The 11,850-nt window shown below is 47.3% G+C and overlaps 1 protein-coding gene and 1 long non-coding RNA gene across 2 annotated transcripts; both read right to left on the minus strand.

Moving 5' to 3' along the window:
- Window positions 1-339: 339 nt before the first annotated feature.
- Window positions 340-5,874, minus strand: LOC140218385 (uncharacterized). Its single transcript, XR_011894657.1, has 4 exons — window positions 5,334-5,874; window positions 1,435-1,578; window positions 641-713; window positions 340-533 (listed from the first exon to the last, which is right to left on the minus strand). It is a non-coding gene; the product is annotated as an uncharacterized lncRNA (long non-coding RNA).
- Window positions 5,875-6,141: 267 nt separating this feature from the next.
- LOC129384905 (aminopeptidase N-like) lies at window positions 6,142-11,279 on the minus strand. Its single transcript, XM_055070529.2, has 7 exons — window positions 11,125-11,279; window positions 9,972-10,066; window positions 9,734-9,864; window positions 8,775-8,830; window positions 7,574-7,721; window positions 7,235-7,314; window positions 6,142-6,346 (listed from the first exon to the last, which is right to left on the minus strand). The coding sequence occupies exons 1-7, from the start codon at window positions 11,277-11,279 to the stop codon at window positions 6,142-6,144; spliced, it is 870 nt and encodes a 289-aa protein (XP_054926504.2).
- Between the last annotated feature and the right edge of the window lie 571 nt (window positions 11,280-11,850).

Consider the following 11,850-nt stretch of genomic DNA (forward strand, 5'->3'; position numbering starts at 1 on the left):
CACGTAGCGCTTTGTTTCTGTATATGCCATCGGTGAGCACACGACGGCGCGCTACTCTGGCATCATCTCGTCGCGGTCGTCAGCGCAGAGCCCGTCTTGCACGGCACTACGTTTTCTTCTCACTCTATCGCCAGACCCTCCTCCTCCGCTTTACTACTCGCGCTCTCTTCACTATCGCCGTCTTTCATATGCCGCTGCGCTGCGCTCAGCGTCCGCTCTTTCATCCTTCAACGTGCTCGTTCGCTCGGTTAGACTAACGCCGACGCTCAACGCATGAACGGGCGCCAAAGAGCTGTGCTCTAAATAACCGACTCCTTCGCCACAAGCGCCACCTTTACTCCCACACGACCTGCAGCTGGCGCTTAAGCTTTCAGACTTTTGCTCTCTCCCTCATCTTCAGCCAGAAATTTGCTGATCTGTTTGTACTGCGACGCCATCCAAGCCGTGTTGGCGGCGGCGTTTTTGTCCAGCTGCTGGAAGGCCCAGGTCACTTCAGCCGAAGTCCCGTTGAAGTTGTAGAACAAGTTGCGAACCTTTACAGAAAACGAGAAAAATAAACGGTACAATTTTGAGCAGCTATATGTGCATTTAAGCTTTCATTTAGAGAATTCAATGCTATGGGGGGGGGGGGGGAACTCACTTGGTCGAGCTCCTGATCATTCACCATTTTCGCTGCGATGCGAATTAGGATCTCTAGGAACCTTGCACGCCACCTGCGTGGTATATGGTGGTAAATATAGCTTGTCACGGTCTATGACAGTGCGACGACAACTGACAAAGTCATAGCAATGGATCGCGTAAAAGAAACGAAACACTAGATTAAGCCCAGTATTTGTAACTTTCAAACGCATACAAACATTTCTAGTGCGCTTCGTATCCTAGAGTGAGGCAAATTATGCGGCGTCTTAGGCCTCTTTGGAAATGAAATCGAAGTTCGCGTAGGACAGGCAGTTAGCTTGCTGCACTTGTCATTCGTACTGCACCCATTACAGGAGATGAATGGGCATGTGTTTGTACGGTACGAGGTCGGCAAGCAGGTGTGATTTTAAGCTTATATCGACAGCGCTGTTGATCGAGACTTGCGCCGTGTATCTGCAGGCTGCTACCGATAAATATGGCACCCTTTGTATGAACAGCCTAACAGGATTTCCGAAAATAGCCGAATTCGTTTAAATATAAGGCCCAATGCATTCCTGAAACACTGGTGGCATCGCAACGGTGAGCCAGTGCCGTACTTATTGTGAGAAATTCCTTTCGGTAATTACGCATCAGACACAGCACAGGGCAAAAAGTGAAAAGGAAAAAGTATCTTGCAAGTCTCGGGTGTTTTGACGCATTCCATGTCAAAACAAGCCTACGTGCATATTTAGGAAGGCTGGCGCTGACATCGCCAAAACTATAAAAGCTTATTTGCGTAGGCTAGAGAGCTCTTACATGAAGAACATTGACGGCCAGTTCTTGCGGATGAAGTCCAACGTGAGGTTCCTTCCTTCGACGCTCCGTTCCGCCACGAAGGTGAATATGCGGACGCAGTCAATCACGTTCAACAGCTTCTCGTTCAGAGTCTTCCTCAGGAGTCTGAGTGCAAAAGAAGCAAGGCTTATGGGCGACCAATTTCGCCAAACCTCAATGGCGAGTTGCAGACATGGAAAATTTTGTGAGCATAGCGTGGTGAAACCGTTTTCCAGCAAAGTAACCTGTTGCTCCTGCGAAGGGAAACCTATTGTATAATTACGCTGTTCTCAAACCAGCACGTGCTATAGTCTCAGTGTTTCGTATTTTACGCCGCTGAGATTTGTCTCCTTCTATGGTTGCTTATAACCTTTTCAACAGGATCGAGAAGTGACGCGAATGTCGGATCCGAAATGTCCGAGTCTGGCATTCAGATTTGTGCTCTTTATTTTTGGTAGCGCCATCTTCGCAGATGTATTGAGCCGCAAATGAATTGCGCCAACTACGTCAGATATGAACCAAATCTGAGACCAACCAAAAACTGAGTGACTTGAAAGCGTGCTCACCTCTCGTTCTACGACCAAACGGCAAAGAGTACCAGCAAGAGAAAAAAAATATGCGCCACAAGTGCGATTGAAAAGCGCGTTTTTTGGCTCTCGATAAACAAGACCCAGTTGCTTTGCAAGGTTCTCTTAGCACGTGAGTCCTACTCCGGTTTCTTGGACAGCCCGGGAAAATCCGCTGCACTCCCCCCTATTCAAGGCTCTCGTAATGATGCAGGCCTGCTGCATCGCGGCACGCTCTTAACAACTGCGACGCTCGTTAGAATAAAAAGCGCCACTTTGAACGAGAACTGAAACTCGTCGACGTTCACGCTGGGCCCAACCCCCCTCTGTAGATGAAGCGCTCCTACGGTCTTGTTTATTAGCACGAGTTTCCGCACGACATTGTTGAGAAAGAAGTTGCCTATGGCAATTGAATCGTTTAAAACATTTGGTCGAATGTAATCAATAAGCTGACAAAAACTAAAAACGATTGCAAGCCCTTGGTATCTCCAGCAATATATGGTTTCTTGGGGCCGAATCGACAAAGCGCTTCGTTCGTAGGTACTCTCTGGCACTGACGGGCCACCATCGCTAAAGCTATGTCCAACGTAAGGATTGGCTGAAATTTTCCCTTAAGAACAATTATAGCGAAAGGGCTTTTAAAAATATAAAATCTGAGATTTTACGTGCCAAAACCGAGTTATGATTATGAAGCGCGCCGCACTGGGGGTTCCGGGTTAAGTTTGACCCCCTGGGGCCTTTAACGTGCACCCTAGTGCACGGTACACGCATGTTTTTGCGTTTCACCCCCATCGAAATGCGGTCATTGTGGCCGGGATCTGATCCCGTACCCTCAAGCTTAGCGTAAATGCATTTTGTGTGTGTGTGTGTGTGTGTGTGCGTGCGTGCGTGCGTGCGTGCGTGCGTGCGTGCGTGCGTGCGTGCGTGCGTGCGTGCGTGCGCGTGCGTGCGTGCGTGCGTGCGTGCGTGCGTGCGTGTGTGTGTGTGTGTGTGTGTGTGTGTGTGTGTGTGTGTGTGTGTGTGTGTGTGTGTGTGTGTGTGTGTGTGTGTGTGTGTGTGTGTGTGTGTGTGTGTGTGTGTGTGTGTGTGTGTGTGTGTGTGTGTGTGTGTGTGTGTGTGTGTGTGTGTGTGTGTGTGTGTGTGTGTGTGTGTGTGTGTGTGTGTGTGTGTGTGTGTGTGTGTGTGTGTGTGTGTGTGTGTGTGTGTGTGTGTGTGTGTGTGTGTGTGTGTGTGTGTGTGTGTGTGTGTGTGTGTGTGTGTGTGTGTGTGTGTGTGTGTGTGTGTGTGTGTGTGTGTGTGTGTGTGTGTGTGTGTGTGTGTGTGTGTGTGTGTGTGTGTGTGTGTGTGTGTGTGTGTGTGTGTGTGTGTGTGTGTGTGTGTGTGTGTGTGTGTGTGTGTGTGTGTGTGTGTGTGTGTGTGTGTGTGTGTGTGCGTGCGTGCGTGCGTGCGTGCGTGCGTGCGTGCGTGCGTGCGTGCGTGCGTGCGTGCGTGCGTGCGTGCGTGCGTGCGTGCGTGCGTGCGTGCGTGCGTGCGTGCGTGCGTGCGTGCGTGCGTGCGTGCGTGCGTGCGTGCGTGCGTGCGTGCGTGCGTGCGTGCGTGCGTGCGTGCGTGCGTGCGTGCGTGCGTGCGTGCGTGCGTGCGTGCGTGCGTGCGTGCGTGCGTGCGTGCGTGCGTGCGTGCGTGCGTGCGTGCGTGCGTGCGTGCGTGCGTGCGTGCGTGCGTGCGTGCGTGCGTGCGTGCGTGCGTGCGTGCGTGCGTGCGTGCGTGTGCGTGTGCGTGTGCGTGTGCGCCATAGAGTAGGCGTCAGAAACAGCGGAATTAAAGCCGGTTACTCTCGGTTACACCCGGTTACACTCGGTTACACTCGGAGAACTAATATGAAACGCAGGAAAACCTTGTTTGATTTTCTTTCTGTGCGCAGAACGGGCTGTACTTCTTAAAGGTACTACTATGATTTTTATTCACTGTTTTATTGCTTGTTTTCCAATTTATTTTATGTTTATTGTTACGCTTGTAGCAAAAAAAAAAAGGAAAGAACACTCGTATTTCGTAGACTTTTCAGTGCATGCCGCACTGTGCACAGTGTGTGTGAGATACGTGTGGATGTTAAGGCCGAGTCAGACAAACTGTTCTCCTTAGGCGCGTCCCCTCAAGACCATCGTATATGTACACCCGGCCACAACAGGTTACGGACCACGGGATCTCGGAAGACGTTCAATTCCCGAGTAGCCCGTAGTGGTCGCCCGTAAAGCTGTATACGACAAGGTTGTTAGTATATTTTAATCGAGGCCCAGAACGCAAATACCAGGCTGCGTTGTGAGGTTGCTAAGATATTCAGCTTTTTCTCAGATTTCATGGTCCGTAATATTTTGTGGCTGGGTGTACATGCAGTGCTGAGCGATCCGAACGTTTTGGTCGGCCCGCACGGCGACCGGCGCTTTTTCGCGCAGTCGGTGGGCGCTGGGACGCTAAATTCTGTCACAGTGTGTCACAAAGGTCCTCGCTTTCATCGTACCCCACAATGCTCGGCGTCCCCAGCACCCAACAGTGGCGTAATACGTGCCGGCCACCATAAGAGCCGATTATTGCGTTTGAGTCGCGAAGACGGTGCGTCTGCAATAAAGAATTATCAACTTCCCAGCCGAATAAAAATGGGATGTGGCTTTAACAGCAGGCACTCTCAAGCCATGACCAGTATATCTTGCCGATATTGATAGAAAAATACACTCAGGTACGCTCAATTAGCGGTACTAAATTACGGCGCGGCAACTTGGAGCATGAGTGAGACGAAGCCAAGGACCGCGCAACGAGCCATCGAACATATGAAGACGGTGGTGGGGATTATAGGGAAAATGGGTGCAAGCCGATAGTCCAGCTGAGATGAAAAGAAAGAAGTAGAGTTTGGTGGGTCACATAATGCGTAGACGAGGCAACCAGTGGTCTGTTATAGTAACGAAATGGGTACTAAGAGAAGGGACGCGCAGTCTAAGGTCGGCGAAGGATAAAACGGTGTGACTAGATCAGAAAGTTTGCAGGCCCATTACGTATTCGGCTGACACAGGACAAGGGCAAGTGAACATCGATCAGAGAGGCCTTCGTCCTGCAGTGGACATCGAAAATTCCGGGGAAAATGCGGCCACAACTTTCAGCCGCCTGCTATCTCTGTAATCAGGTATGTGTCCTTTGCCTCTGTATATCTACCACTGCCCCTCCCCTCTGCAATGTAGACCGTACCCTGAGGGCATAATAAACAAATAAATAAATAAATAAATAAATAAATAAATAAATAAATAAATAAATAAATAGTGCACTGACGTTCGGGTGATCCTCTGGTTGGTGGAGCAGCTCAGTGCCCAGATGAGCTCGGCGCGCTCCAGGCCTGGCTCGTGCGCGTGCTCCACGAAGCGGTCCCACACGAACTTCCAGTCCGAGTAGTCGCCCCGCTGCACCGCGGTGCAGTACACGAAGCCACGCTGGTTGTGCGGTATCCTGCGTGCGTACGGCACGTAGCTTGGAGTACGCCATTTTTTTTTTTTTTCGTGCGGGCACGCTGAATGTCAGTTAGCGACTTGAACTTGCCGGTACTAATAAATCATTCCTCACAAAACAAGTGCACGATTCCGTTACCTCGCATAAAGTTCTGGTATAGCTAAGTTACCGAAAGTGAAGAAAATTTTGCAAAGCGAGCTGCGTAAAAAAAAAAGAAATAAAGCGCAGGAAACTCGGTCTTTATCACTGCGCGATTTCTGATAAACTTACGCTCGAAAAGCGCCCGCCTTGCCAATGTAGAGCGAAATGTTAGAGGCGTGCTCGGTACAAATCATCGCATTTGTCGCAATGACAAACATTAATGAGGTGTTCGAAATGCTCTACCTTGACAAAAGAAACTTGAGCTCACTTGTGCACAAATGGCTCTTGCCGTTAAGCCAAGGTCAAAATATAGTTATGCAAGGTGTCAGAGCAACGGAATAAATCTGATCACAGGTAATGGCGATAAACGCAGGCGACGTCAAGACGAGAGTAGCGAGAATTACGAGAGTTACGAACACCATGACGAGAGCGGACAAATGTGGTGTCGTGCTTGTGTACTCTTGCGTTTGTGTTATGTTTAGCACTGTTACCTTCAAGTTCCGAAATAAACCGTATTCAACACGCTACTGTAACCTGATCGAGTTCGCGAACTGGAAGTAAAATTCTCAACGTCACCCAACTTGTTCTGCTGCTGCCTACTGGCGCTCTTCAACGCCTTGAAGTAGTTGACTGCAGCCGACACGCAAGGGGCGTAGTCGTAACGACAAGCCAGCGCGTAGATGTCCCTGCGCAGTAGCCTGCAAAAACGATGGGACCACTTACTCCGGCGACATTCGTGGGAATCTATTTCGAAAACTCGCACTACTGTGCTATAAAGGAAAGATTATTTGCTTACGTGGAGATGAAACAGTAAATTTTATGTACGGTCACCGATTTTATGAAGGTAATCGCGGGAGAGCCTTAATAAATTCATTTCGGCGGTGGACACCTTCTCGTTCTCTTCTGCTCTTCCATTTCAACCATCCCTCCCCTAAGAAGGGCATGATAGGTTTGCTTGGTGCTAGCGCGATCACATTCAAAAGGTCGGTGACGTGCGTCCGAAAATGCGATTCCGTGTCTGGCTGTTTACCTTCTTTGTGTGCGCAGTCATGCTGCCGATTTTGTCTACAGGTGAGTTTTAACATTGCGTGACGTCTGTCTCGTTTAACTTGAGTGAAAGAAGAGGCAGAGCAGACCGTGAAGTTTGCATGGTTATAGTTTGTGTACTACGAGGATACAAAATGACGCAATGTTTAACTCACCAATGAATTAAAAACATGATGGGGTTTTACGTGCTGAAACCACGATATGATTATGAGGCATGCCGTAGTGTGGGACTCCAGATTAATTATGACCACCCGGTGTTCTTTAACGTGCACCCAATGTACTGTATACACGGGCGATTATGCATTTCGCCCCCATCGAAAGCAACTTAGAGCAAACAACTTCCATCCGGCTGCCGCAGACTTTATTACTGGGCTTTGTACTTGATCATCGCTCTCAGGTACAGTGACAAAAATACGAACGCACATGCGTTCACTTTCTTACAGGGGTCAGTTTCTTAAACAAGCTGCGAATTTTGTGACACAGAACGCTATTACGCTTGAGAAAAAAGTAATCGCCCAAGAAGAGGAAATAAAACTTGCGTTTTCTGAACATCGTCGGAAGGCTTCTCTTCCCAGTTTAGCGCCGTGTAAGCGGAGGTGATGAGGCGCACGACAAAAGCCTGGATAGGAATAAAAGGAAACGTAATGGTGTTATTTTATAGGCGTAGCCACCAAGTGAGCGAAGTGTGTAAGCTCTATACAAAACACGAAGAAAGTCGCTCAGTAAACCAATGTTGTATTTTGAAACTGTGAATAGAGAAAGCGTGACCTGTTCTGTGTGATAATGCCGGAATGTTTGTCTGTAAACGCTGAGAAATGCTGACATTGGAGGCCTTTCAGATATCAAATCCTCGCTGGTCGATCTATGAGTGGACTCACCTTCCAGGACGGGAATATGTTGGTGCCCAGCAAGAGTGTCTCGATGCCTCTCCAGGCATTCAAGACTGCTTTCCATGGCAGAAACTCTCTTTCCTTGGTCAGGTAGCGGCTGGCAGAGAAGGCTAGGCTCATCTGAAGGGCGCCCGACCTGGCACGTCACGCGAACGCAGCAATCAAGAAAGTGTGCTTCATTTATCTCTCTTTCTTTCTGAAACTTTGGCAAGCGGTCGCGGCACGGTAGTGCTGAATGAGAATCGTCAGTTAGTTCAATGTAAGCAGCCCACCTCGCCCGATGAATTCAGCGCGAGTTACACGCGTGTGAAAACGTATGCAGGCAGTCTGTATACTGTCTACAGACTTCTCGAAAATTGTTTTGCCTCGTTATAGGCGTATCCTTTTGACTATTACAATCAACATAAATCAAGATGTCTATAGACAGCTTGTAGAGCTGCGAATTTTGGGAAAAAGCAAATACGTTGTCGCACGCGGGTCTCTAGAGGCCTTTCTCGTAAGGTAAGAAGGAGACAAATGGTGTAAGTGACACATCTGTATTTTTCTATTCGTCTGAGATGAGGTATCTCGGGAATGTTTTCAATATGATATCGTGATGAGGTTTGAGCATCGACCCACTGCGCTTGTATTTGTACGTGCGTGCACGTTTTGCATTGCTTTCCGAAAAGAAGTTGTAAGTGGTATTTTTTATGTGGTCTAGTCTTAAGTGTCCTTTTGTAATTGCTTCCATGATAAAACCGTACAAGCTAAACCAAAATGTCCTACTCGGGTGGAGATCGTCCTGGATAATTTTTTGCAGGGTACCACAAGTTGAATTTGCCCAACCAGGAAGTAGATTAGTTGGGTCCAAAGGACAAAGGCAAGCGTTTCAGGTATTCCCATTCGTGACGGAAAGGCGTACGCCGAGCCATGAAGTCGTCCACAACTTGACGGAGGAGGGAATATAAACACCGTGCTTGTTTGTGCCACTCACAAGCACAATTTTTTTTGTCGTCGCCTTTTCTGCGCCAGTGATTATTTCGCAGTGTACGATTACATCACGGTCTGGTTTAGTTTCTTTGGAACCACTCTATTACAAACCCACTCCAAATGCGAAGCCTTATCTCGCATATGCCTCTGAATTTCACTCTCACGGATAAATATCGCAAGCAAGAAACTCTCGAACCCGCCTCCTAAAGTTATAACTTACCGGGCAAGGTCATAGATGTCACCGAGTATTTGTGCCCTGTTTTGGTGCGGTATGGCCTGTATAAGAAACCAAAATACAGGCGAAGATATACGTACCATACCAACAGTCGTAAATTTTCTCATGCCAAAGCGTACTCTGCAGCTTGGAGATTATTTCATATTCGTCTAAGCTGAGAAGATTGACTGTTGGGCTACTTCCTTCATGATTAGATGAAAACGGCGCTATACGAGACGGACAAAACAAGAAGATACGCACAGGCACGACGGAAAAGTGGTAGAGACGGGGTAGCATTGGCATGCCATAACAACGGTACAAATGAAGAAAGAAAAAAAAGGTAAAAGTCAAACGAATGACGAAAAGGTGAATGACCGAAACAATAGAGAAAAACCGTTAAAATCAGCCCGCACTTTCGAGTCTATTGTTTATAGAATGTGGTCAACGCCATACGGAGGTGGTAAAACACCTTCCGCCAACGTGGTACCTGGTGGGATCAAGGGCAAGCTTATAAGACGTCCGCCATTCTCGGACAGTCATCTGCAACCGTTCCAGTTTTGTTTTAAATAAAATATACAAGTGTGTAACTCCCACATCATGTAACACCGTGCATCAGTCACTGCCTTACCATTTTTAGTAGGAACCTACTAGAAGCTCTCTGAAAATAAATGCCTATGTAATACGAAGGTTTCGGCTGATAATGTCTTTTTTTTATTTCTATTTGATCTGCATCTTTCTTTGCCGCTGAGCATGTGAAAACTCAGCATACTACCATACAAGCAAACTGACCAATTGTAGCTTTCAGTAGTAGTGATGCAACAAAAAGAAGGCAACATGAATTATTAAAAAAATTGTCGAAGATAGAAACGACGACAAAAGAAGAATAGCAAGTTTTTGAGAACATCATTAGGTGCGAAGTACGAAATGGCGACCACAGAACACGCGGCCAGGAACAATTCACTTACAGTGTGGTCTTTCTTCAGTTGTTCGATGAGCATCATCCAGTTCTTTTTGTCGTAGTTCACGCGATAGAAGCCCTTGGCTTTCAGGTTCAGCAAAAGCCAGGTACCGTTGTAGGGAATGTCCGTCAACTTTCCTGCGAAGAGCAGTAGCCAACGCAATTCCTCGACGGTGACGCATCCTTCGAAGCCTTACTTTGCCATTTTTGTAGCAACAGCATCGTAGGGCGAAAGCGTCATTTACCTTCAGTATTCGACAACCAGACGACCGGAGGGTGGTCCCTGAATTGCGAAAATGGACCCCCGTTGGAAAAAGTGATCGGAATGTGCCAGATGTTGCTGAAGAAGAAGAAAAAGAAGGATATCATCAACATGTTTTGAAACGCGAACAGGAAAATTTTAACAAGGACACGTCTTACGCGAGATTACATCAATGTGTCGTGCGGCATCTCTCTGCGTCATATCGGGGCTAAGGGTTCTGCGATCAATTAGCTACCCTTCGCATAATAAATCCCGCATGTGTCAGAAGCGCTCGCTAACGCAGGATCATAAATGCACAATTCACACTATTCAGACTTGTTCTCTTTTGAAGTTCTGTTTGTAGCACGTATGCGCGAATGGCACGGTGGGGACTAAGTCATATTTGTGTGGCCAGTTTGTTTTTAAGATCCCTTTATGTCAATGGCTTCATTGTGCTCCAATATGAACGCACTGTCTGCAACTTGCGCATTTTAGTACGCATTTGTTTTTTACAAGTTTAGCAACGGGTGAGGAAGATCTCTGCGAATAAAAAAGAACGACTATCAAGAGTTCGTACCAACATAAAAAAAAATGGAAAGCAACTGCAGCTAAACATAACCGAGAAAGTATTTAATTCAATTCCTTCTTTTTCTTTCATTCCCATAGGGCGTGTATTTTTTGCTTGTATCCAGTTGCAGACACTTCGTTAACGTTAAATAGGCGGCGGATCTTAAGTATATATAAAGATAAACTGGTTACACCAAAGGTAGTTTAGCGAAGAATACTTTATCTTATTGTTGTAGAAGATCTGGAAGTTCTCTGTTAATTTTCCCTATATTTTGGCCATTTTTTTGGCTGAGCCTGCTGTAGTACGGAGACCGAATCTCCCCACATCGCAGTAGGTCAAATTTTGATTTTCCGGCTGACCCTGTTGTAGTATGGAGGCCAAACCTCCCTGCATCACCGTCGGTCAAGTTTCGGGCATTAAAACCCTTCCGAGGACGCAAAACGTGCACTGCATCACGATCTAGCCACCGAAGTTTTTTACATAACACTCTCATCGGCCCGCGTGGTAAACCCGTGAGTACAACGCCGATGGCCCAGTTTCAATGTCTGTTATGCTCCCCCATTACAAAGGATCGGTGACGATCACTGACCTGTTTTCCAAACGAGGGTCGTTCAGGTAGTAGCGGCACTGGGAGACCTTGGCAGTGCCCGAAGCGTAGAACCTTTTGACAGTGACCAAGGGGTAGCCATCTTGCTTCGTCCACGAGTGCATAACCGAGGTCAGATCCATGGGAGTGCCCGACATGTTTTCGACCTGCCGAAATATCACGCTAGCACGTACAAGCAATGATGCCACGATGCTCTTGGAGCAATGACCACGTGGGTAGTATTGAACTGTTCATATGCTTTAAGCGTAAATCGGAGACAAGAGGTAAGCTGTGCTAACATACCGCCCCGCCCTCCAAAACAAAAACAGAAAGGTCAAGAAAACATCACTTAGTTTTCCCCGTGCAATAGATCGCCTTTCACATCGGTCTATGTACGAAAACATTGAAGTGGCAACATTACAATTCGTTACTTCCTAGGAAGGACTAAAAAAAAGATATAAAGGAACTGACTCGGCTTTTCCAGTCGAAGGAATGCCAGATACACATGCTCGTATAAAGAAGAAAAAAGCGGAATCGTAGCAGAGGAAGGTCGACATGTCAGCACGTTTGCCAGTATCAGAAAACGTTCAACACTGGAACATGATATTTAGGCACAAGTTTACTCCAGGGGGCTAAAGATATTTCCTTTCGATCAAAGAACTCGGAGCTTTCGAGAGAACAATAAATCTAATGTTTCTTTTTCCTCTGTCTTTACAATTAAGTCAATTC

The sequence above is a fragment of the Dermacentor andersoni genome, chromosome 5 (genome assembly GCF_023375885.2).
Source record: "Dermacentor andersoni chromosome 5, qqDerAnde1_hic_scaffold, whole genome shotgun sequence".
Classification (NCBI taxonomy): domain Eukaryota; kingdom Metazoa; phylum Arthropoda; class Arachnida; order Ixodida; family Ixodidae; genus Dermacentor; species Dermacentor andersoni.